Consider the following 25,785-nt stretch of genomic DNA (forward strand, 5'->3'; position numbering starts at 1 on the left):
ATTTTAAGTAGCCTCCATGCTCAGCATGGGGCTTGAACTCACAACCCCAAGGATCAAGAGTCCTATGCTCTACCGACTGAGCCAGCCAGGTGTCCCAAGCTTATGGGAACTTTTGAGATGCAGATAAAGTGACATGGAAATTCTCATATATTCACTTAGACTTTATTATTTACAAGTTAAATTACACAGCAGCTTTACACAGCATGAGATGGCAAAAAAGGAGAGTAAAGAGGGGAGGAAGCTGGCTCCTGAGATTCTAGGCCCCCTCCACCCCTTCCTCTTTTGCATATATAGCAGTCTTCAGTGCTGCCTTTACCCCAGTTCCTGGATCAGGTCTTCGAACACAGGTGTAAGTTGGGTTCTGGCTCTGACAGTCCCAGAGTCACCAGGGCTCCCACTAGCAGCTTTTTCACAGGCGTTGGGGCTGAGTGTGAAGGCATCAGCTGCAGGGACAGAGGTTAAGGCCAGTTGGTGGGATGTTCTACACCTTCACCCATCCCCATCCAGCCTAAGGACTTACTTTGTCTAGGCGATGGCGACAAATGAGGCCACTGGAATTCAGGTAGAAGGTGGAATAAGCATCATAGGTCCTGGTGAAGGGAAAGAGAGAGGCTTACTAAGGGAGATGACTAGTCCCAAAGTTTAATTCAAGCATTTGTTTAAACCAGTAGTTCCTAAATTTTGCTACACAGTAGATGCAGATGAGGAGAACTCAAAAACAACTGATGCCCAGGTTGTACCCTGTCCCACTTAAATCTGAATGTCTGGCACCAGTATTTAAACTTTAAAGATCCTTAAATGATTTTTGCAGCAAAGTTTGAGAATCACTGGTTTGGGCCAAACCTAACAATTTCTTGGGATTCTGTTCTATGCCAGAAATTTACTAAATACCTAAGACTATGAAGCTCGACTTACTAGGAATTTTCATTTGTTCAATAAATACTCGAATGACTATGATGTACCACATAATGTACACCAAAAAACAGAGTCTAGAGGTTTCTTAACACACTCAAAGTCCCTGATTCCTGGTAGAGAAAACAAAATTCCTGCTCTCAAGGAGGATGCAGTCAAGTCACAGTATATCAAGGATGGTCTGGAAGACTAGATCAGAGTCCTAAAGGCAGGATTAAGAAACCGATTGGATCTTTTCTCACTTCTCTTACCGATAAAGCTCTTCCTTATCTCGCTTGTAGAAACGCAGAAAGAGCATGTGGATGGGCAGCCCCACAAGCCGCCATCGAGCTTGCAGGGTCCAATTCTCTGGGTGGCGGGTCAGCTGTAGAACCTCCAACCGAAGCTGTGCAAAATAGTTCCAGGCTAGGAAGCGGCAGAGGGTCAGTGACAGAATGTACCATGTCCGGCCCCTGGGAAGAAGGGATGGGAAAGATCGCTCATGATGGCATAATCAGAAAACCAAACTGGCCTCTGTCTGGGGAACAGGAAACAGTTGTGAGAGGTGGCAGGACCTTCTCTGGCAAATGAAAAAGATCAAGTAGAAAGCACATGGTGCTTTTCCTCCCCAAGGCCCTACCCGTGCCTGGATTCTCACTTGGTACGGATGTTCAGGATCTCATTGATGAATTCCACATCCGATGAGTAGAGAGTATAGTCGTGGGAGTGAAGGAAGAGATTGGGAAGCTGGGTGGAAGAAGAAGGCATCAGCCCAGTAGGAAAGAAAAGATGATCCTACTTCTCAGCTTTCTCTTTTTACTCCCCTCTGAGTAAAAAGTCATCTCATCCCATATTTAACTTCCCTTAAATCCAAACTGAAAAATATCTTTTTCTTGGGAAATGTTTATATGCCTGTCTCATAATTCCAAGAAATCCAGTCGACTAGCCCTCTATTTCCAGGTACTATCTACATCCCTTCTCACTGCACATGGAGGCCACTTTCAGGCTGACTTACCTCTTGTCTCAGTCTCTCATACATGACAGCCAGGTGCTCCTCCATACTTGGATCTCCTGATGGAGTGGCAGGGGAAGGGCGAGAGGTTCCTGGGGCTTGGAAAGGTATCAAAGCCCCAGGACAGGGGCAGGGAGGTCCCTCAAATAGGCTCCTAAGCCCATCCAGGCAGCCACTATGCATCTCAGGTCCTGGTCCCTCCTCTCCCTTTCCTGGAGGGAGAACCACCCATGGTGAGCTGCGGGTCTGGATCTGAGGAAGATGTAGTGGGAGAGCACGGGGAAGCAGCCAAATCGGAGGGTGTGGGGGTGGGGGAGACCAGAGAAGAGAAGATGGAAAAGTGGCTGTTGTGGAGGGGGGCCACAAGGGTGGGAATGGTAGAGTCCGTGGAGAAAGCTGGTCCTAAGGATGAATAATAAAAGGAAAAAGATAAGAATCTAGCTGACTGATGCCCCCTCATCTAAAATCTGTTCATTAATATGCTTCCAATCCCACCTGCTCCTCCTGACAGGAGGAAAATGGGATGAATTAAACTTTATCTCTACTGAAAACAGGAAGTTTCCTGTTGACACTGGTAAAGTACTTCCCCAAAACATTAGTTTAAGATCACAACACTGGGGGCAGTTACACCTCTTTTACAGAAAAAATCCTAATATTTTGAAAAATGAACAAAGCAACAGATTTTAGTGTAAATGTGGATGAAATGACGTGGCCGGTAACACAACTCCACCATGAAGTGGGTGATAGAAAAAAACATCCAGCTGTAAGCAGGGGACATTTCTCTGAGCACTGATGACCTTGGGCACTCTCATTCCCTATGCCTATTTCTTATAAATGTCCTCTTATACACAAGGACGATGAAGCACACTGAACTGTTATAAGGACTGTCGGACATAATAAATGTAAATATAACTTCGTCATCTATAAAGTAGTATGTAAATGTGAGTTACTATCTTTTCAGACTCCGCTAATGACACAAACAAGCCGAGGAGACCGTTAAAGGCTGGGCTTCAAGTCGCCTGGTTTACCGACGTTGAAAGTGCGATGGGCGGGAGGTCACCCAAAGTAAGGAAGGCCTCGCCCGAGTCCTTCGCTCTCAAGGAACCTCAGCGGGGCTGTCTCACTTCCGGGAAGGCTGGCGGGCGGTGCCGGGCGGGGGTAACACCAGCCCCAAGGCGCCGTCTCCGCTGGGGGTGTGGCCATTTTGCCCTGCTGGGCGCAGGGGCTAGAGCCGGATCCACCCAGGCCGGCCTTTCCGCCCTAACCGCTATCCCGGTGTAGGATACGCGGGCTGCACGGGGCGACCCGCAGGTCTGTCTGTTCGGATCTGGGAATTCCGGGGCGGCTCCGCGGCCAGGCTGCGAACCTCCCCGCCCCTTGTCCTTCAAATCACCTCCATGCACAGGTAACCGCGGAAACGCCGGCGAAATGCGGCCGCGCCTCGCCGTCCCTGCTTCAACGGCGCCTGCACACCCGAGACCCGGGAGAACCAACATCGCGTGCACGCGACGCCCGTCTGTACGCTCCTCCCAGTCCCCGCGACCCCTCGCCCTTCCACGCGCCGCCCTGCACAGGTGAGAAGAGCGGTAGGACGGCATTGCGCCTGCGCGGACGGGGCGCGCGCTCCGCCCCACACGCCGACTCTGAGGAGGGTCTCTCCCCGCCCCCTCTCCTCCCCTCCTGTTTCCCCTCTGCTCTCACCTGGGGGCGAGCCTGGTAAGTGCGGAGGCAGGGGCCGAGACGCCGGGCCGCCCCCCGGCTGGGCTGATACATGATCTAACGGGAGCGGAGACAGCGCCTCCGGTGTCCGGCCTCTGGCCGCCTCACAGGGGTGAGCGCGCCCCGGAGCCGGCTTCTTGAAGGGGAAAGGGGGTGTGTGTGTGTGTGTGTGAAGGAGCCGGAGAGAGGGAAACAGAGATGTTGCGCGCTTGCGCACTGCAGCGGCTTCCAAGGAGGCGATGAGGCATTCGTCTGCAGTGAGTGCGCTTGCGCTTGTCGGCTCACGAGGCCATCTAAGCGCGCTTGCGCAGTAAATTAGGTCCCGGCGAACAGGGCTGTTTTACCTGTAGCGCTTAAGCAAAAAGCTGGGGGATAATGGGCCTGAACCAGGTACGCGAAGAGCGAAGGGTGGGATTGAAAATAATGACAACTTCCAGCAGCTCTCGTGATAAAAATACTTTTATTACTCTGGTTAAAAATAAAATACAAATGACTTGGCATTGATAAAGCCTGCTGAGTGAATGAATGAACGAATGAATACATCCATTATGAGGGCGGGCTTTGGCTACCTCCTATAGTGACAATACGGACTTTGAAGGTGTAAGAGGGGGTTGCGGTCACCAAGGCCTGGTGCTGCGAAGGTCCTGCAAGTTTCGAATGAATCTGGCGTTGAATATGTTCCCACCCATTGTCCAGGTCTGGGCTGGTAGGGCCTGGGCCTGTGGAGGAACTGTGTGCATGTGTTCTTCCCCAGACCCTGCCTGTGACAAGACCTGCTCCTCGCTGGCAGACCTGGTAGGTGAGAGGGAGATGGAGATTGGGTTGTAGGAATACTAAAGTGGCAATTAAGATCAGACTCTTCAAGGTCTAGCCCTGATGTAGAATAGGACATATGGGAGTATGAGGCTGAAACCATTAGGGCTATGTCCAAATTTGAAACCCCCCGGAGAGTACCAAAGGTAAGGACCAGTTGAACCTATGGGGAAAGAGCGTTTCAGAATATTAGGATGTTAGGTAGAATAATCTGTGAGAGGAGCTGGTGTTCAGAGGAGAAAGGAGCTGAGAGTGATGTTAGGAAAAGGAGTCAGATGTGGTGGGAGACTGGTAGGGGAGGGGTTCAGACCTCACCTATTCTCTGTGTCCTGTTCCCCCTGCTTTGATTCTTGGCCTATGAAAACACCAGGCATGTGCATGGCAAGACTGGAGTAGATAGTCAGTATGGCCTGATTTGAGGGTAAGGAGGGATGAATACTTACCTGTATTGGGAGATGAGGAATTCAGCCCCCCATGGCGGCTGTAGCAGCAGCTTTGGGCTACCAGCCCTGGGGGAGCCCCCCTGTAGAAGAAATGGGAGATGATGGGGAAGAGGCTATAGGAAGAAAGATGAGTGGGTATGAAGGAATTAGAGGAGAGGAATGAAAGGAATAATACAGGAGAAAGAGAAGGGTAATTACCATTGCTATGGGGTTTTAAACTAAGCTGTGCCTCAGAAAAGGGGAGGGAGCCCATTTCATACCCCAAGATTTCTCTGGAGTAGTCCTGGTTTGTTGATACTAGTTTTAATGTGTTAAAAGTAAGGGTAAATGTTACCGAAATTATGCCAGAAAACCAGACTCAGGCAAAAAAGTTTGTTGGACCAGGTGTCTTGGTGTTTGGTTTAGAAAACATAGTTACTTTAAATTACAGGATATGTCAGACCAGAGGGAAATAGGGATTGACAAAGCTGAATTCAGGGGGAAAAGGAATTGTCTTGAGAGAGGTCCAAAGGTGGTGGTCGGGGCAGGAAATCAGAATGGGAAGCGGAATCCAGGGAATAGTCAGGAGGCAGTGAGTGGATCCCAGAGATGTTGGTTAATATTGACATTTCAGCTGGGACGCCTGGGTGGCTCAATGGGTTAAGCCGCTGCCTTCGGCTCAGGTCATGATCCCAGGGTCCTGGGATCGAGTCCTGAATCGGGCTTCTTGCTCAGCAGGGAGCCTGCCTCTCTCCACCTCTGCCTGCCTCTCTGCCTGCTTGTGTGCTTCTCTCTCTCTTTCTGACAAATAAATAATCTTTTAAAAAAAATACTGACATTTCAGCAATGGGTGGTCTAGGCTAAAGGGTAAACATCACTGCGGAGAGCTGGAGGTTTCTGGAGGCAATGGGGGAGTACATCTAGCAGCCTATACAGAGGGATCCAGCGACTACATTACAGGAGACAGAATCTGCATAAGATCCAGCAGATCACAAAGGTAAGGAGAATCAGAGGGCCAGGGATCCCAGGAAAAAAATCAGGTGACACACAAATGAGACTGAGACCGGAAGTTTGGGTGTGTTTTGGGTTTTTTTTTTTTTTTTTTTTTCATTGAAAATGTCCATTTAAAAAACACAAAAGAATGCACACTTTATTCAGACAACACTGAAAAGGAGAAGGAAAAGGAGTTGGGAGAGAGGGAGATCCTGCTCCCAAGTACTGGGATGGGGGAACACAGTAGGAGTATCTGATCTACCACACATTCAGAGAGTAGGGAGGGTGAAGACGTTCCATACGCTGGGTATGGAGCAGGGAAGGTTCTTGCTATGGAGGAAAAGAAGGCAGGTCAGGGGAAGAGTTCCCATACCACCTCAAGAAAATCTCACAAGACTGGAATATATCGTCATCTAGCTACTGGAGCAGGGTGTATGCAAGAGGGGATCCCAGAAGCTAACAGATACTTGAGACTCAGGGCTTGTTCTGAAACATGGCTAAGAGTGACTCTAGGATACTAAATGGGATCTACTGCCAAGAAGAATCTGGATCTAGGGAAAGTGGTAGTATCTTTAGAAGTGTGGGAAGTCTTTAGAGCCTCAAAGCAGACATCAGTTTGGGGGCTCCCGGACACATATACAAAATGTGGGGAGATTAAGAGTTTGGCAATGTTGAGTGGATCCCTTTGGGGACCTGGTCGTCTTAACCCTGTCCTTTATCACTGAACTGCTCTGAAGCAGAGCTCATCAGTTGGCTTCAGCAGGCTGAGAAGGTTAAGTGTGGTAGGCAGCACAAAACAGTATTAGAGTCACCAGTAATGCTGTAGAAGGACTATGGGATTTATTCCATGGACAAGACTCCTTAAAATGTTTCCCTGGCAGAGGAAGCCCTTAGACCTTCCAAGGTGTTCCACAGTCTAACAGCAAGCAAGAATGTGCTTCTCTGGGTAATGAGTATGAGCCACCCAACCACGGGATCTGGTGATGAATCAGGCTATCTGTGGGAGTGTTCAGAGCCCACTTAGGAAAGAAAGCGAGCTTTCTACATAAAAGCTACAAAGTATTAGCCCATCTGGGATCCTAACAACATCTTTGCCCAAGAAAGAGGAAGAGGGAATCCTACAAACTCTTGTCAGTTTCCACTGGAACCTAGGGACTACAATGGAAGAGTGGATGTGGGGTTCTCAGGGAGAGGGGGGCTCTGCCCACCCCAGGTCTCCCAGGGAGGGAAGGGGGTAACTATCTGTCAGTATCGACTCTCATCAGAGCGGGGAAGGGAACTGTGGAAGGGTGTTATGGACAGGAGAAAGGGAAAGGGAAAATGGGGGAGAGAGAAAAACAGAGAAATCAGAAATGAAGAGAAAGCTAGGGAGAGAAATCAAGGAGATAACCTCTCCATTTGCTGGGATGGGTTCCTGCTATACAAAGCAGTAACATGAGGCTCCCCAAACTGTCAGAAACATTGCATCTTCCCAGTAAGCATGAAACCAAGATTTCCCCAATCTGATAGACTCAGTCCCCCCCCCCCAATGGATATGTTCTTACTATCCTTCCTCCCATCTCTCACTTTAAAAACTAGAGTCCCCCCTGCCCCCCCCCCAAAAAACAAACCAAAAACTAGAGTCCCTAGCTTTTAAACTAAGCCTGGGTGGCTCAGTGGGTTAAAGCCTCTGCCCTGTTCAGGTCATGATCTCAGGGTCTTGGGATTGAGCCCCACGTCTGGCTCTCTGCTCAGCAGGGACCCTGCCTCCCCCTCCCCCTGCCTCTCTGCCTACTTGTGATCTCTCTCTGTCAAATAAATAAATAAAACCTTAAAACAAAACAAAAACTAGAGTTCCTAGAGTCCATATAAAGTACTATTCTACTCCTTCATGTAACTTACTTCCAGACTGCTCCCATAAATCTGGTCCAATACATTCTTCTCAAAAGGTTTCAGGACTCTCCAATCCACCTGTCCTGTTGCTTCACATCTCTGCAGATTCAAACTCCCCTTTGCCATTGCTAACACCCTCTTTGACAGTTCTGAGGCTCCCTAACCCTCCAACTCCTATTACCTGGTACGCCGACGTTGGGCTGGGCTGCCGCCAGGGTCGGTAGCAAGCAGAAGGCGGGCAGTAGGGTGTGGGGGGCAGAGGCGCAGGGAACGCAGCAACTCCTGCTCTGGCACAAAGGGGCGGAGGGGACCCCGTTCTGGTGAGTTTCCCAGGCTGCTGGAGCGGGGGGGTGGGTGGGCTGGAGGCGTGGCACGACGAGGGGCCCTGTTTAGGGGCCAAGGAGGCTCCACAGCTACCTTCAGAACTGGCAAAAGGGAAATACAGAGCAAGATGGAGAAGAAAAAGGAGAAGAGAGTGATGACAGTAAAGATTTGGGTAGAAAAAAAGAGAAATCGGAGACTTTAGAGAGAACTAATCCTTCTGGGTTAAGGCCCCCAAGCCCAGCCACCCTACCCCAGTCTTACATTCTCGGTCACTAGAGGAATATGGCTTAATGTCTCCCTCTGCTCTCTTGGGTGGCAGCTTTCTTGCTGGAGCTGGCAGTGGAGAATACACAGACAAGGTAAGCATTAGAAGACACACTCTGCACCCCTCCTCCTAGCCACTACCCTCTTGACCCCAAAACTCTGCTCCCTGACACCACATTTCCTCCTGGGGAAGGAGAGAATTCAGTTCAGCTCCATTGCAGAAGCCCTGTTGCAATGCCTTCACACCAAGAGGGAATTCAGGGGAAATACTGGAGCACTTTTGAGGGGAGCCAGAAGGAGTAGGCCAAATGCAGAATTGGGGGAAAAGTTCCAGGGGGAGACTCTGGGACTTGGGAGATGCAGGAGAAAATTGGCTAAGGGAGGCAAGCTCTTACTGTTAGTGGGTGCTGTCACGCCCCCCTGGGATTCTGGGGCAGTGGAATGGTCCCAGCCGGGCCAACGAGGACCCTAGGTCCCTCTAGATGAGATGGACAAAGTCCTTTGTTAATTAGGAATTGCTTTGGAGAGATCAGGGGAGGCTGGGGTAGGGCAGAATCTCTCCTTCCAGGGCAAGATTTAAGCTTTATTAGGAAAAACAAAGTTTGAGGAGAAAACAAAGACATTTGGAGTTAGCACAGTAAATGGGAGGCTAACATATTATGCAAAGCTCTGCTTCCCGTCCCCTCACTTTTCTATTTGGTCCCTCCCTTTCCCTCTTAAGAGGTTCTCTACTGTGTGTGGCAAATGAGAGACTGCTCAGCAAATCCACTTAGGCTATATCCATGGTCCCTCCCCCTGTGGACTTGGGTCCTCACTGTCCTTGTTGGCTCTCACTCCCTCTCTAGCTTGTAGTCAGCAGGAGCTAGATGGGGGAAGCCTTGGCAAGCAAAGTGAGTCATGGATATGAACTGCCTCCCTCACACTGGTCAAAGCTATTAAATGGGAACAGATTGTTCTTTGAGTGGTGGTTATTCCCTTTCCTGGCCATGGAGGAGGTAAGAGCTAGCCACAAGGCCAGCTCAGCAAGGGAACATGTCTGTGCAAGCTGTGCATCTCTACCCTTGGGAGGCAGTGAGGAAGGAGGAGTGGGGCTCAGATTGGCAGGGAGTGTGTGTGTATGAGGATGGAATGGGGAGCCTGGGGAGCATTTCAATACCTCCTAGATTTGGCTTCTCCAGATCAATTTCATTATTTTGTTGGAAATATCATAAATTCTGAGCGTTATTTTCTAAAACTACTATTTAAACGTTGGACCATTCATGTCACTGTTCTGTTACTGCAAAAGGAAGGGGTGGGCCACACTTGTCTATCCCTCAACTGACAGAAACCTGAGGGGTCTGCAAAGGAATGTGACCCTGGCCTACTCTGATGGACCTGAAGTGACAAGAGACTCCATAAATATCAGTCATCAAACAGGCTCCCGATGAGCTCACTCAGTTAAAAGTTTTGACAAGCCTAAGAAGTACTAAGCTCATGAGGGCAAAAGCAGATGGGTAACAACTGCTGGGACTTGGGCTGCTTTAGAATTTTCCCAAATTGTCCATAATCACACTGTGCTCCCTCTGGCTTCCAGAGGAGCTAGCCACCATGGCCTACAGTTCTACCCATTCACTGCAGCTTTACCAGCGGGTGTAGAATCAATCGCAGCAGCGCGAGAGTGTCGAGATCCCCTCAGGGAGGGAGCAGGGGGCCCTGTGAGGAAGGAAGCGGTGGTGCCCCTCAGTAAGGGGGCCAGTGGGATCAAGAATCCACCTCTTTCCTTCCCCTCACCCCAACTACTAGGCCAACATATACAAGGTGACATAACTTACGATGTTGATGGGCAAAGAAACCTTCGAAGATCACAAAGTTGTTGACCTATAAGATGAAACATGTAAAATATCGTTGTTCATTCAGCCATTCACAACTACATGGGGACAGAACCTTGTCCCAGAAAAACTACAGTGGGAGGAACAAAAGCCAGCCTTCCTGTCCTTGTTAACAGACTCAGATAAAAACTCAGACCCTGATAAACTGATCCCAAAAGTTGATACAGAATTACAAAGGACCTCAAATAGCCAAAACAATCTTGGGGGATTCATACTTCCTGATCTCAAAACTTACTACAAGGTATGGTTATCGAAATGGTATTGAAGAAGCCAAAAGAGAGACATACAGACCAATAACATGAATACAGTCCAGAAAAAAACCCATGTGTCTACAGTCAATTTTCAAGGGATGTGACAATATGATTCGATGGGGAAAAAACAGCTTCCTTTAACAAATGGTGCTTGGGGGCACCTGGGAGGCTCTGCCTTCAGCTCAGGTCATGATCAGGGTCCTGGGATTGAGCCCCGCATCAGGCTCTCTGCTCATCGAGAAGCCTGCTTTCTCCTCCCTCTCTCTCTGCTTGCCTCTCTGCCTACTTGTGATCTCTGTCTGTCAATTACATAAATAAAATCTTTAAAAAAACAACAACAACAACAACAAACACAAATGGTGCTTGGACAACTGAATATTCACATGTAAGATAATGAATGTGGGCCTCTAACTCACATTAGAAAAAAACAATTTCAACCGGGTCAAAGACCCTAAATGTTTTGGGTTTAAAATTTGTTTTGTTTATTTAAGTAATCTCTGCATTCAGTGTGGGGCTCAAACTCACAACTTAGAGGATCAAGAGTCACAGGCTCTTCCGACTGAGCCAGCCAGGCACCCCAAAGATCTAAGTGTCAAGAGCTAAAACTATGAAACTCTAAGAAGGAAAGATGGAGGGGGATTGTCTCAGTGGCTCAGTTGGCTGCGCATCTAACTCTTGGTTTCAGCTCAGGTCATGAACTCAGGGTCGTGAGACTACTCCTGAATCAGGCTCTGTGCTCAGCTAGGAGTCTGCCTAAGATTCTCTCCCTCTGCGCCCCCACCATGCTTGTGCACTCTCTCTTAAAAAGAAAGAAAGAAAGAAAGAAAGAAAGAAAGAAAGAAAGAAAGAAAGAAAGGAAGGAAGGAAGGAAGGAAGGAAGGAAGGAAGGAAGGGGGAAATCTTCATGACCTGGATTAGGCAATTGTTTCTTAAAAAAAATTTTTTTTAAAGATTTTTACTTATTTATTTGACAGAGAGAGATCACAGTAGACAGAGAGGCAGGCAGAGAGAGAGAGAGGGGGGAAGCAGGCTCCCTGCTGAGCAGAGAGACCGATGCAGGCCTCGATCCCAGGACCCTGAGATCATGACCTGAGCCGAAGGCAGCGGCTTAACCCACTGAGCCACCCAGGTGCCCTAGGCAATTGTTTCTTAAATATGACACCAAATCATGAGTAACAAAAGAAAAAAAAAACAAACTGGACTTCACCGAAAGCAAAACTTCTGTACTTCCAAAGACACGATCAAGAAAATGAAAAAACGGGGCGCCTGGGTGGCTCAGTCATTAACCATCTGCTTTCAGCTCAGGTCATGATCCCAGAGTCCTGGGATCAACCCCCACATCAGGCTCTCTGTTCCCCGGGAGGCCTGCTTCTCCCTCTCCCACTCCCCGTTTGTGTTCCCTATCTCGCTGTGTCTCTGTCAAATAATAAATAAAATCTTTTGAAAAGAAAATGAAAAAACTGGGGCCCCTAGGTGGCTCAGTCATTGGCCCCCTGCCTTTGGCTCAGGTCAAGATTCCAGGATTCTGGGACTGAATCCTGCCTGGGGCTCCCAGCTCAGCGGGAAGCCTGCTCCTTCCTCTCCCACTCCCCCTCCTTGTGTTCCCTCTCTTGCTGTCTCTCTCTCTTTCAAATAAATAAGTAAAAACTTAAAAAAAAAGAAAAGAAATACACAAAATTATTTAGAAAAATGAAAAAACCCACAGAATAGGAAAAAATAATTGCAAATCATACACCTGATAAGGGTAGAATATATAAAGAAAATATAAAGAACAAATTATAAGTCAAGAATAGAGAGCACACTTTAAAAAATAAGCACAAGGAGGGTGCCTGGGTAGCTCAGTTGGTTAAGTATCTGGCTCTTGCTCTCATTTCAGGTCCTGATCTCATCAGGATCATGAGTTCAAGCCCCATGTTGGGCTCCAGGCTGGGTGTGGAATCTACTTAAAAAAAAAAAAAATAAAAGTGGGCATAGTACTTGAATAAACATTTCTCTTAAGAAGATATGCAAATGGCCAATCAGCACTTGAAAAAATGCTGAACATCATTAGTCAACAAGAAGATGCAAATTGAAACTACAAAGAGATCCGATTAAGCCTCTAACTTCAGCTCAGATTGTGATCCCAGGTACTGAGATGGAGCCTGCTTCTCTCTCTTCCTCTGCCTGCTTGTGCTTTCTGTCTAATCAATGAATTAAAATCTTAAAAAAACAAAAGAAAATGACAGATGTTGGTGAGAATGTCGAGAAATTGGAATACTCATACAATCGCTTCTCGGCCTTTTGGCTAAGATCGAGTGTGGAATACTTGTACATTGCTGGTAGAGGATGTAGAATGTTCGTCATTGTGGAAAAACACTGCGTCAGTTCCTCAAAAATTTAAAGATTACCACATGACCCAGCAATTCCACTCTTAGGTAACCCAAGAAAACTAGGGATGCCTGGGTGGCTCAGTGGGTTAAACCTCTGCATTCTGCTCAGGTCATGATCTCAGGGTCCTGGGATCAAGCCCCACATCGGGCTCTCTGCTCAGCGGGAAGCCGCTTCTCCCTCTCTCTGCCTGCCTCTCTGCCTACTTGTGATCTCTCTCTCTCTGCCAAATAAATAAATAAAATCTTAAAAAAGAAAAAGAAAAAGAAAACTAAAAAGATATGTGCAAACAAAATCTTGCACACAAATGTTCATAGCAGTATTACTCATAAAAGCCAAAACATGGAAATAACCAATTCTGAATCAGCTGATAAATGGATAAACAAAATGTGGTATATCCATATGATGAATATTATTCACCCATAAAAAGGCACATGGTACTGATACAGGTTGCAACATGAATGAACCCTCTGAAAACATTATGGTAAGTGAAAGGCAAACACAAAGGCCACATATCGTATGATTCTATTTATATAAAATGTACAGAATAAGCAAATTGACAGAGCAGATTACTGGTTGACAAAGGCTAGGAAGACGTGTATACAGGAAGTGACTGCTTAATGATTCTGGTTTTTTCTTTGTGTGATGGAAAGGTTTTAGATTTAGAGACCAGGAATAATCAGACAACACTGTGAATATACTAAAAACCAGTGAACTGTGTATTTTCCATAGTTAAGAGTGCATTTTATCTCAAAACCCAAAAACCTGTACCCTACTTTTTAGTTCTCCCAGGACCCAGGGTAATGGAGACACACTGCACAAAATACCAGGGAAGAAGAGGCATCCAAAACTTTCAAAACAGAGCCTTAAACATATATACATACATACACACACTAGGCCAAATGGCTTAAGTATACAAATACTGAGAAAAACTAAGCTTTAAGTAGCATTCAAATGGATGGAATTGTCAAGGGAAGACATGCGGGAGGACAGGGTACCACTTTGATAACTAGTAATTGACTATCTTAGAGTGATTTCATTATAGTGTCATATTCAATTTGGCCTTCACAACAATCCTTGGAGTCACTATGTTAAAGAGTAAAGACTTGGGGCGCCTGGGTGGCTCAGTGGGTTAAAGCCTCTGCCTTCGGCTCAGGTCATGATCCCAGGGTCCTGGAATCAGGCCCCACATCGGGCTCTCTGCTCCGCGGGGAGCCTGCTTCCTCCTCTCTCTCTGCCTGTCTCTCTGCCTACTTGTGATTTCTTTCTCTATGTCAAATAAACAAAATCTTAAAAAAAAAAAAAAAAAAGAGTAAAGACTTGGAGACATGGCCTGCCCAAGCCAAGTAGCTAACAAGTGACAGAGCTGGGCCTCAAGCCCCGGACTCCTAATTCTGGCTGTAGTACTTGAGCCAGGAATACACTGCCCATCAAGAATGGGCAAAGGGGGGGGCGCCTGGGTCGCTCAGTGGGTTAAAGCTTCTGCCTTTGGCTCAGGTCATGGTCCCAGGGTCCTGGGACCTCTGCTCGGAGGGGAGCCTGCTTCCCCCTCTCTCTCTGCCTGCCTCTCTGCCCTACTTGTGATCTCTGTCTGTGAAATAAATAAAATCTTAAAAAAAAAAAAATGAATGAACAATGGGTTAATTAATTGAATTTAAATTTAAAAACAGTAAAACAAAAAAACCAAAAAACCAAAGTGCTTAACATTAAAAAAAAAAATGAGTGGCAATGGGTTCAAATTCTTGCTCTGCTACTTATTAGCTATGAGAACTTGGTCAAAGCACTAAACTGTATAAATCTCAAATGCAGTCAACAACAACAACAGTGTACAAGGATACATCCACGATCCATGTAGATAGCACAGAGCTCAGGAATCATTGTTTACATGATTATTTGTACTCTATAATGTTTTGGTCTCATAGTTACTTGGGTATGCCTGATACTGTGCTCCTTTCACTGCTCTCCACTGCCCTCCCCTGTACAAGGGGAAGACATTCTAAATATAAACAGACCCTGCCTGTTTCCTGCCTTGACCCTGTCTACCCACCCACCCTCCTCCTCCTCCAGAAACAAGCACATGCCCAGCATTCCTGCCACACCAAACTGCCTGCCACACATAATTGAATACCTATCTGCTTCTGCTCATGCTGGTTCCTATATATGAAATGCACTTTAGCCTGCCTACTTGTCCACTGTCCCCATGACATTCACCTTTCAAGATTAAACTTGTGTCAAGCCTTCCTTTACTCAATCCCCACCCCAAGGTAGCATTCACCACCATGTCTTTATGCCTCTGTAAGCACAATCAAATCATATTACAGTGGAGTAAGTGTCCATGGTCCAAATCCAAAGCTAACTTGTCAACCCAATCTCAACCCCTACTGCCCATGACATTGTTTCAGCAATTCTCTCCATGTTCTCTGACATCATCACATTTTCTCTCTACTGAGTCGTTCTTATGCTGTTGCTTCTTCCAACTGAAAACAGTCAACTCTTTTTTTTTTTTTTTTAAAGATTTTACTTATTTATTTGACAGAGAGCACAAGTCTGCAGAGAAAGAGGGGGGAAGCAGGCTTCCTGCTGAGCAGAGAGAACGATGCGGGGCTTGATCCCAGGACCCTGAGATCATGACCTGAGCCGAAGGCAGAGGCTTAAACCACTGAGCCACCCCAATCAACCCTCTCTTAATCCACTTTCCCCTCTAGCTCTTGCTCTTTGTTCCCCTTAAAGTAGCATTTAAAAAAATTTTTTTTTATTTTAAAATTTACTTATTTGAAGGGCATCTGGGTGGCTCAGCCAGTTAAACACCTGCCTTTGGCTCAGGTCATGATCCCAGAGTTCTGGGATTGAGTCCTGCATCGGGCTCCCCACTCAGCAGGCAGTCAGCTTCTCCCCTTGCCCGTTACCCTGCTTGTGTGCTTGCATGCACTTTCTCTCTCTCAAATAAATAAATAAAATCTCTTTTTTAAAAAATTTACTTATTTGAGAGATAAAGAGCTTGCAGGCCAAGTGGGAGGAGGGTGGGGAAAAGGGAGAGAAATCCTCAATCCTGTTGAGCCTGGAGCCAGACAAACAGCGGGGCTCAATCCCAGGACCCTGAGGATCATGACCTAAGCCGAAATCAAGAGTCAGACACTTAACCAATTGAGCCACCCAGATGCCTCCCCTTAAAGCAGCATTTAAAAGAGTGACCTATTCTTTTTTTTTTTTTTTTAAGATTTTATTTATTTATTTATTTATTTGTCAGAGAGAGAGAGAGGGAGGGAGGGAGAACACAAAAGCAGGTAGAGCAGCAGGCAGAGAGAGAAGCAGGCTCCCTGCTGAGCAAAGGAGCCTGATGCAGAACTCAACCCCAGGACCCTGGGATCAGGACCTGAGCTGAAGGCAGCAGCTTAACCAACTGAGCCACCCAGGCGTCCCAAGAGTGGCCTATTCTTGTCTCCACTTCCTAGCTTCTCAATCTCCTAAAGCCCACTCCATTCAGTCTTCCACCCACCACTGCATGGAAAAGGCTGATTAGGATCACCAGTGGCCTCAGGTAAATAAATAATAAACTAAACTCCCACTCCCCGTGCTGTGCTCCCTCTCTCGCTGTCCCTCTCTCTATCAAATTGATAAATAAAATTTTTTAAAAAGAAGATTTTATTTATTTGAGAGAGACAGTGAGAACATAAGGGGGTGGATATTTGGGAGAGGGAAAAGCAGGCTCCCCATTGAGCAGGGAGCCAGATGTGGGGCTCAATCCCAGGATCCTGGGATCATGACCTGAGCCAAAGACAGATGCTCAATGACTGAGCCACCCAGGCACCCCAGGATTCTTGTTTCCTAACTGGTCTACTCGCTTCTATCTTTGCTCCCCTACTGCTATTCTTTCTTTTTTTTTTTTTTAATTTTATTTATTTGTCTCAGAGAGAAAGAGAGAGAGAGAAAGAGGCAGGCAGAGGGACAAACAGGCTCCGTGCCATGCAAGGAGCCTGATGCAGGACTCAATCTCAGGATCCCAGGATCATGACCTGAGCTGAAGGCAGATACGTAACCGAGTGAGCCACCCAATCGTCCCTCCACTACTGTTATTTTTTTTTTTAATTCTATTTCTTTGTTCATGAGAGAGAGAGGTAGAGGCAGAAGGAGAAGCAGGCTGTCCAAGGAGCAGAGAGCCCAATGTGGGACTTGATCCCAGGACACCAGGATCATGACCTGAGCCAAAGGCAGACATTCAACCATCTGAGCCACCCAGGCACCTGCCTACTGCGATTCTTCTTTATTTTTTTTTTAAGATTTATTTATTTATTTGACAGACATCACAAGTAGGCAGAGAGGCAGGCAGAGAGAGAGAGAGAGAGAGAGAGAGGAGGAAGCAGGCTCCCTGCTAAGCAGAGAGCCTGATGCGGGGCTCGAGCTCAGAACCCTGAGAGATCACGACTTGAGCCGAAGGCAGAGGCTTTAGCCCACTGAGCCACCTAGGCGCCCCTTGCCTACTGCTATTCTTAACAGCCAAAGTAGTCTGGTTAAAAGTAAATCAGATTATCATCCCCCTGCTCAAATCCCTACCATGAATTTCCTCTTTCCACTTAGAGTGTAAACTTTATAATAACCTATAAGGTTGGAAATATTATTTCTCCCCCACTGCTGCCTGCTCTAATCTATACATTCCCCTTCACTCCTGCTGCTCTAGCCACGCCAGCCAATTCACTTGCTCAGGCACATTCCTAACTCATGGAGTTTGTACTAGACATTCCCTTTGCCCGGGATGCCCTCTCTATACTCTCCATTACCTGGCTCCTATTATTACTTCCTTTAAATTATTGCTCAAATGGCACTTTCTCAGTGAGGTCTTCCCTGACTATCCCACTTAAACTTGCTACCCCATGCACACCCATCCCCACATTAGTACTTGCAAGCCTTCTCAGTGGCTCTCATCTTTCCAGAATACTTATCATCAACCATGCTACATAGTCATCACTATCTTTGTCAAACCAACTAGAATATAAGCTCCACAAGGGCAGCAAAGACTTTTATCTGTTTTGTCGAGTAAGTATTCCTAATGTCTAGAACAGTGTCAAGTGCTCAGTAAATATTTGTTAAATGAATGGATAGCATTAGTAACATTATTCTGTATTTTCTTATACACAAACCACATTCTCCATATTAGACCAAAGCTCCCAAAGGATAAGGAAAATATATTTTTCTGGGCCTTAATAAACACTGAGGTGCAAATGAGCTGGCTACATCTGGAGTACAAACATATTACTGGGTATACAGAACAGTGAAAAATTAAAATAGATGACAGCAAAGAGCTGCACAATGAGAGATGTTACCCCCCCCCCCAAAAAAAAGGTGGGCAGAAGGAAGAGCGTAGCTGTATAAAATGAATCCTATACAATGGGGAGTAAGAAGCACTTGGAAGATGCCACTTCTTTGCCCCAAATAAACAGATTCAATGCAAATACTCAATAAGGATCTACCCTCTGAAACCTCTAACCTGTGGGACTGTGGTCTCCAGGTTGTAATGTTTATTCAGGAACTTAAGCAGCTTCTGTGAGGGTCGGTCAATGGCCAGTTGGTGTGGTTCAACTCGCTCCTTCTGCAGGGAACAGGAGACTCAGGGTAGGAGAAGGTCGGGGGAGAGCATGCCAACAGGAACCCAGGAGCCTGGGAAGGGAATAGGAGGATACGGGAACATGGCAGGCAGGACGGTACAAGGCAGGGCCCCTGGTAGGGGTTAGTGCAAAGGAAACTTTGATCTCTGTCTTGGATAGACTGGTGAAATAAGCGACACCTGCAACATATAGTGGAAGAGTTCTCGCCCATGGCCATGGCGTTGAAGAGACTCATGGATGTAAAAGTCCAGAATGCAAAGTGGTTCTACCTCATTGTGAGCCTCACGATCATCCTAAGAGGGAAAGAAAAACAAGTACCTTTTAGGACCCAGACATCGTTGCTGCCTCCCAACATCCAGAACTTTTATTCTTAGAAGCCAAGGGATGTGAACTCTCACATCCCTTGTAGTAATACTCACCAGTACAAAGAGTTTCTTGTATCCAACTTTAAGGAAGCCGATAATGGCTCCTTTTCCAGCCCTGTAGGATGGGGAAAATAATGAAACAAGCTAGTAGTAGCTATTTGTAAGGGAGAGTCAAAAAAGGAAGAGGGTTTGGGGGAGGAAGGAATCAAGTATGGGATGGAAGAGCATTTGGCACTTACGGTCGTGCTGAAGTGTCTTTGAGTACATACATAACATGACGGTTACTCTGCATCCTTGATGCACTGGTGATGGGAGCAGGAAGATGCTGCGCCTGCCGGGAAGACAGATTTTCTGTAAGTCCATTTCAAAAGACCTGTGCTTTCCTTATCTACAGGCCCCAGAAAGGCCTTCCCCTTTTCTCCATGTAAAGACTCCCCAGTACCTTGGCAGAAGCCTTGCCCAGTTCATCTACAATGGTCATAATTTGCTGTTGCAGATCAACACTACAGAAAAAAACAACAACAACAAAAAAAACCAGGGAAACAAGAGTCAGATACTCACTGAATTAGAGGATCCTGTGAACCTTGGCCATAATTTCAACCCAGGTTCAGCACTTAAGACTCTCTGACTTTACCTTGGAGACCTCCAATCTGATTTTCTACCCTACCTTTCTGGAACCCAAACTTTTGCCACACCTCTTTTCAATACAGTACACTCCCTCCTTCCTGAGGTTATTGCGGGGAAGCAGGAAGGGCGGGTCAACCACATCCTTTGGTTAGAACAAATCAGGCCAAGGAATGAAAGGTCACAGATGCAAGTGACCATCAATACCACTAAGTCTAAGGTCAAAAGTCACCATATGGGCGAGCCAGGGCAACAAAAGGAGAGGTCACTAGTCAGTGAGAAGGGGGCGTGGTGCCTGGATCAGGTTTTTCAGAACAAGGAGAGAAGGGCTTTGGGGCGGGTTTGAGATGTCACCGGGCCGGCGTTGTGGTTCCGGGTCGGCGGGCTGGGGGTCGCAGGTGCTGGTCCAGCACCGTGATCCGCTCCGGGAGCAGCGCATCCACATCGAACGAGAACTCCATGGCCCATTGTGCGTGGCCAGACCCCGCCCCATACTACGTCACTTCCGCCCCTCCCTGAAGGGAGGAAGTGGGGGAGAGAAAGCACTTCTGGAAGCCTTTAATTCCCAGCAGCTATGAAGGAGGGGCTCAGGACCCGCCCCATCCTCCGCCCATCCGCTTTCATATCCGCCCCCCCCAGCCTTCCAGCAACTCCAGGTAGGCCAGTCCCTTAACGCCACTCCCCATCCCCGCGGCTGTCACAGCGATGCATTTTTCCTAGTGTCCCATTCTCCAACCCCTTCAACAGCCCCACCCCCCATGCCCCCAAAACAACGAGGAAACTGCTAGGTATCGTGGGAACGCTGCCACTGCGTAGGACATAGGAGGCCAGAAAGGTGACCATGACATAATGGCCCAACTGTTCACTTATGGTGATTTCGGGTCCCAAGAATCACTGGCTGGTCTGGCTCAAGCCTGATCACTCCTCTCCCCCACAGCCAGCACCCATTCACCGACAACGCCCCCCACCCCCAGCACAAATGGCATTAATCTGAAACTCAGCCAAGAAACAGGAGATACAGCTTTATTGTGAAAAAGCCAAGTTAACAGAAATCTGAAGCAAGTAATAACGTTTAGCCTATTTACAATATATAGAATCTGGGGTTTCCCATACACATCTGTCCTGCCCTCCCCTAAGCCTCAGAAGCATTTATTCCATTCAACAGCAATCATTTCTTCTCTCTGGCCCTGAGCCTGCCATTGGCCATAGAGACACAATTCCCCAGAGTGAAATCCCATCATGTAATTCCTAGGCACTATCTCTTAACTCCTTCCCATTCTACAGCTCCTACAGAGCACTCTGGGGGCTCTTCTGCTCAGTGGAGGAGGCTTCAGCTGCGGTTTTGAGGGGCACCTCAGGCACTGATTCAGGTGGGGGACCACTCTCTTCTCGGAGATGGCCCTGATAGAGCCGTCGAAGGCGGGACAACTCTCTCTCAGGTGGCTGTTTCCAGCTGTACCATGGATACCAGGGGTCACCTGAAACCAGGGAGGGCGCTGGCGGAGTGGCACTCACAGCTCCATGAGAGGTACTGAAGTCAAGGTCCCGAGGTTCAACCTGAGGAATGTGGTAACTGAGGAGACCTAGGGGATTAAAGAAAAAAAAGGAAGAGAAATAAGGAAGGGTAGTTGGGGTTAAAACAACATGTAAAATGACATATAAAGGGAGGGAGAAATTTAAGGGAATCTAAGGGAAGAAAAAGGAAAGAGGATTAAGACAACGGGGCAATGACAAGGTAAGAGACTCAGGAGAGAGAAAAAGGGACAATGGAGTGCTGAAAAGAGATTCTTGGGAAGAACATGTTGGGTGCCACCTCCTCAGACAGGCAGGAGTATTTATATCCCTCCAGCCCTAAATCTCCTTCTTTATGGCTAAGAAAAATGCAGTGGGCCCCTTCTCATGCTCACCATGATCTCTGGCTTTCTGGATGGCCTGGGTCAACTTCTTGTGTTGCTTCATACAGACCCCTGAACGAAGAAAAAGAAAACTGCTCATTCTAGAAAGCACAGTAAATAGAGAATACAACTGTTTCTATATGGTTATAAAAAGCTGGGTTTGGATAACTTGCTCTACCTAATAACCCTACTTCCCTGACCCCTCTGATTGGCCTCAGTTTCCCCACCTAGGCAATGGGAAGAATGCCCCCTCTCTGAGAGCTGAGATTAACACTTTAGCGGGGTCTAGCCACTATAGAAAAGCTATTTAACTATAAAACCTCCAAGAGCAAAAAATAATCCAAAGGGCAAGTGTGGTTAATTAAAGGTTTGGGTAGGACAATCCATTGAGAAAGATTCAGTAAAGGCAGAAAGGGCTCCTGATCTAGAGAAGGTGCTCTGAGAGAGTAGCAACATAGTTCCTTCAGCTTTTTATAGCTTCACTGCAAAGTTTTTGTTTTTGTTTTATTTTATTTGTCAGAGACAAAGTGTACAAGCAGGGGGAGCTGCCTCCCCACTGAGCAGGAAGCCTGACATGGGGCCAGTACCCTGAGATCATGACCTGAGCCATCCAAGCATCCTGGCCATAAAGCTCATCTTTAAAACTCCCTGACGAAACAAACAAATAAATAAATAAATAAATAAGGATAAAGAAACAAATAAATAAAAAGTAAAACTCCCTGACAAACCAAACTCCACTGATCACGTTGCCATTCCCAAAATGGAGGATTCAGATTATTCTTTGCAAATTTATCTTCCTTTAGAGCAGTGGTTAAAAATTTTTTCTGTGTTGGGCCACATAAATTTTAGGATCTACAAGTCCCACAGTTTCTGTCTCAGCTATTCAACTCTGTCACTGTATCCTGGAAGCAGTTATAAACAATATGAAAATAAACAGATATGGCAGTGTGCCAGATTTGGCCTGTGGCCTTCATTAAGGAATAGACATAATTTTTTTTTAAAGATTAATTTATTTGACAGAGAGCGATCACAAGTAGACAGACAGGCAAGTGGGGTGCAGGCCACCTGCTGAGCAGAGCTCCATGTGGGGCTCAATCCCAGGACCCTGAAATCATGACCTGTGCCAAAGGCAGAAGCTTAACCCACTGAGCCACCCAGGTGCCCCAGAATAGATGTAATCTTGAATTGTTAGGATTGTAACTCCAAATTTGGAAGATCTAATTGGATTGTTGGCAGCAAAAAGAATTTATAGGACAGTCAATTTGCTAGAAAGCCTTTTGTAAAAGCAAAGAGATCCTACAGAAAAGAAGTAATTACCACTTCTAAGAGTTACATTTAGATAACTTACTTACACTGGTACTTGCTTATACCTTTTGTCCACATGTGAATATACCCATTAAGGCAAGATTGCCAACAAAAAGTTCATTCATGGGGTGCCTGGGTAGCTCAGTGGGTAAAAGCCTCTGCCTTCGGCTTGGGTCATGATCCCAGTATCCTGGGATCGAGCCCCTCATTGGGCTCTCTGCTCAGTGGGAAGCTGGCTTCCTCTCTCTCTGCCTGCCTCTCTGCCTACCTGTGATCTCTGTCTGTCAAATAAATACATAAAATCTTCAAAAAAAAAAATTCATTCATGCTTTTTATGCCTTATGTAAGGGCCACCAAGTTACCTGTTGTATGACTGAATAAATGAGAAGTGCACTAAGAAAAAGCTATTTTGGTGGTGACAAGGATGATAAGCTAACCTGTGTATGGAGCATGGAAGATGACACCTGTGTGGGCGCAGACAAACTGTTCCAAGAGCTTCACGTTCTGTGGAGGAAAGTGGTAGGGAAACATAAGAGAGCAGAGAGAACAGCAAGACTTTGAGAAACTGGAAGTGCACAATCCCTACACATGTGCATAGTTTTAACTCCTCTCTCCAGATGCTACCCTCCTTCCTGTCCCAGTTTTAGCTGCATCAATTTGCTGAATCCATTTTTTTTTTTTTTTTTTGACAGACAGAGATCACAAGTAGGCAGAGAGGCAGGTAGAGAGAGAGGAAGGGAAGCAGGCTCCCTGCTGAGCAGAGAGCCCCACACAGGGCTCAATCCCAGGACACTGGGATCATGACCTGAGCCAAAGGTGTAGGCTTTAACCCACTGAGCCACCTAGGCGCCCCTTGCTGAATACATTCTTGAAGACTCCAGCAAACATTTCCCATTTCTTGGCCTTGCAACCATTTCATGCACACCCTACATTCTGTCACTGAGACTCACATAGAACCATCTTCTACAGGAGTTAGGTTCTAAAATCAGCCCCTCACACAAAAAATTGGGGACAGTCAGTTGGCAATCCTTGAAATCACTTAAAGATGTTATGTGTTGGGGCACCTGGGTGGCTCAGTGGGTTGAAGACTCTGCCTCTGGCTCAGGTCATGACCCCAGGGTCCTGGGATCGAGTCCAGCATCTGGCTCTCTGCTCAGCGGGGAGCCTGCTTCCCTTCCTCTCTCTCCGCCTGCCTCTTTGCCTGCTTGTGATCTTTGTCTGTCAAATAAATAAATAAAATCTTTAAAAAGAAAATGTGTTATAATGTGCACATATAAATATGAACGTTTACGACAGCATGCTGTATGTAACATATATATTATTAACATCCATTTTATAGGTCTAATTATGTAGAATGACTGCCAACCAGCAGGTTAATCATAGAAGATAACACCCATGGAAAAAAGGAGATGTGCTTGTGGAGTGGAAGAGCAAGCAGAATCATCTGCACTATTCAATTTGTAATCTTTCTTCCTTGGTTATATAATTGATTCTAAACTGTATACAACTGGTCGTATTCTGTTTTTTTTTTAAAGATTTATTTATTTGAAAGAGTGAGTGTATGTGTGAGTGAGTGGAGGGGCAGAGGGAGAGGGAGAGAATCTCAGGCAGACTTCTGGCTGAGCATGGAGCATGATGAGGGGCACAACCCTGAGATCATGACCTGAGAAAAAAATCAAGAGTCAGATACTCAACCAATTGAACCACCCAGGTGTCGCTGTTCCACTTTTAAACCAATTGTACACGGTTGAAACTGAGATTACCGCGGCGCCTGGGTGGCTCAGTGGGTTAAAGCCTCTGCCTTCGGCATAAGTCAGGATCCCAGGGAATCTGGGATCAAGCCCTGCATTGGGCTCTCTGCTCAGCGGGGAGCCTGCCTCCCCCCTCTCTCTGCCTGCCTCTCTGACTACTTGTGATCCCTGTCTGTCAAGTAAATAAAATCTTAAAAAAAAAAATTGAGAAGTTATCTACAGTGGTGTCGGGAGGGGACTGAGAGCAGTCGGAAACCCCGATCTGCTGACTGATATACGAATTCCTTCGAACTCCCCTGATGACCAATCATTCAGCTTCTGCTCCAATACCTTTACAAGTTCAGAAAAGCATTTTGCCCATTATTTATTTTTTTTAAAGATTTTATTTATTTATTTGACAGACAGAGATCACAAGCAGGCAAAGAGGCAGACAGAGAGAGGAGGAAGCAGGCTCCCTGCCGAGCAGAGAGCCCGATGCAGGGCTCAATCCCAGGACCCTGGGATCCGGACCTGAGCCGAAGGCAGGGGCTTTAATCCACTGAGCCACCCAGGCGCCCCTGCCCATGATTATTATTATTATTTTAAGAATTTATTTATTTAATGGATAGAGATCACAAGTAGGCAGAGAGGCAGGCAGAGAGAGAGGAAGGGAAGCAGGCTCCCTGCTGAGTAGAGAGCCTGATGTGGGGCTCGATCCGAGGACCCTGAGATCATGACCTGAGCCAAAGGCAGAGGCTTAACCCACTGAGCCACCCAGGTGTCCTTCATTATTATTTTTATATGCTTTTTGAACTCTTTAAGGAGCAAGTCCTGGGGCTCCTGGGTGGCTCATCGGGTTAAGGCCTCTGCCTTTGGCTCAGGTCATGATCCCAGAGTCCTGGGATAGAGCCCCGCATCGGGCTCTCTGCTCAGCGGGGAGCCTACTTCCTCCTCTCTCTCTCTGCCTGCCTCTCTCCCTACTTGTGATCTCTGTCAAATAAATAAATAAAATCTTGGGGCGCCTGGGTGGCTCAGTGGGTTAAAGCCTCTGCCTTTGGCCCAGGTCATGATCCCAGGGTTCTGGGATCGAGCCCCACATCGGGCACTCTGCTCCGCAGGGAGCCTTCTTCCAAGCTCCCACCCTCCCCCTCCCTCCCCCACCCCCACCTCGGCCTGCCTTTCTGCCTACTTGTGATCTCTGTCTGTCAAATAAATAAATAAAAATCTTTAAAAAAATAATAAATAAATAAATAAAATCTCAAAAAAAAAAAAAAAAAAAAGAGCAAGTCCTGTCCTTGCAATAAATTTTTTTGGAAAAATAATTGAACTCTGTATATTGCTTCATGCATTTGCTCTCCAGCCTTAAGTATAGGCATGATACCAAACATCAACATGACAAAAAAACTACAAAAAAATAAAAACAAACAAACAAATATCCCACACAACCTCAGGGGCCTCTGGGTGGCTCAG

At 46.7% G+C, this 25,785-nt stretch overlaps 3 protein-coding genes and 1 long non-coding RNA gene across 15 annotated transcripts in view; 1 reads left to right on the forward strand and 3 right to left on the reverse strand.

Annotated features, from left to right (window-relative positions):
* Positions 1-146: 146 nt before the first annotated feature.
* CUNH6orf136 (chromosome unknown C6orf136 homolog) lies at positions 147-3,742 on the reverse strand. 2 transcript variants are annotated; one of them, XM_004781610.3, is made up of 6 exons: positions 3,605-3,742; positions 1,907-2,305; positions 1,550-1,638; positions 1,164-1,364; positions 521-590; positions 147-443 (listed from the first exon to the last, which is right to left on the reverse strand). In XM_004781610.3, the coding sequence occupies exons 1-6, from the start codon at positions 3,674-3,676 to the stop codon at positions 330-332; spliced, it is 945 nt and encodes a 314-aa protein (XP_004781667.1). In that variant the 5' UTR covers positions 3,677-3,742; the 3' UTR covers positions 147-329. The 2 variants fall into 2 exon arrangements, with proteins under 2 accessions (XP_004781667.1, XP_012905981.1); XM_013050527.2 differs by lacking the exon at positions 3,605-3,742 and adding an exon at positions 3,297-3,427.
* Positions 2,949-24,087, forward strand: LOC106004573. 3 transcript variants are annotated; one of them, XR_006602018.1, is made up of 4 exons: positions 2,956-3,214; positions 3,309-5,854; positions 8,366-8,405; positions 23,925-24,087. It is a non-coding gene; the product is annotated as an uncharacterized LOC106004573 (long non-coding RNA). The 3 variants fall into 3 exon arrangements; XR_006602019.1 differs by lacking the exon at positions 8,366-8,405; XR_006602017.1 differs by lacking the exons at positions 8,366-8,405; positions 23,925-24,087 and having other exon boundaries at positions 2,949-3,214; positions 3,309-7,448.
* On the reverse strand, positions 4,064-19,893 carry ATAT1 (alpha tubulin acetyltransferase 1). Of its 8 annotated transcripts, XM_004781607.3 has the most exons (13): positions 19,740-19,893; positions 19,204-19,264; positions 19,001-19,092; positions 18,816-18,876; positions 18,576-18,689; positions 18,279-18,380; positions 10,122-10,167; positions 9,934-10,002; positions 8,308-8,379; positions 7,904-8,147; positions 4,879-4,958; positions 4,751-4,790; positions 4,064-4,414 (listed from the first exon to the last, which is right to left on the reverse strand). In XM_004781607.3, exons 1-13 carry the CDS (start codon positions 19,844-19,846, stop codon positions 4,240-4,242), a joined length of 1,263 nt encoding a protein of 420 aa, XP_004781664.1. In that variant the 5' UTR covers positions 19,847-19,893; the 3' UTR covers positions 4,064-4,239. The 8 variants fall into 8 exon arrangements, with proteins under 8 accessions (XP_004781664.1, XP_012905979.1, XP_012905980.1 ...); XM_013050525.2 differs by lacking the exon at positions 4,751-4,790; XM_013050526.2 differs by lacking the exons at positions 4,751-4,790; positions 9,934-10,002.
* Positions 20,393-25,785, reverse strand: part of MRPS18B (mitochondrial ribosomal protein S18B) — an 8,237-nt gene continuing 2,844 nt past the window's right edge. For both annotated transcript variants that reach the window (XM_004781606.3, XM_004781605.3), the window contains 3 exons: positions 23,023-23,089; positions 21,293-21,352; positions 20,393-20,968 (listed from right to left, as the gene is read on the reverse strand). In XM_004781606.3, coding sequence (XP_004781663.1) covers positions 20,673-20,968; positions 21,293-21,352; positions 23,023-23,089 — 423 coding nt within the window. In that variant the 3' untranslated portion in view covers positions 20,393-20,672. The remainder of the gene's footprint in view (positions 20,969-21,292; positions 21,353-23,022; positions 23,090-25,785) is intronic.

This window comes from Mustela putorius, unplaced genomic scaffold, assembly GCF_011764305.1.
Source record: "Mustela putorius furo isolate JIRA1106 unplaced genomic scaffold, ASM1176430v1.1 tig00003856_pilon_pilon_pilon, whole genome shotgun sequence".
Lineage (NCBI taxonomy): Eukaryota > Metazoa > Chordata > Mammalia > Carnivora > Mustelidae > Mustela > Mustela putorius.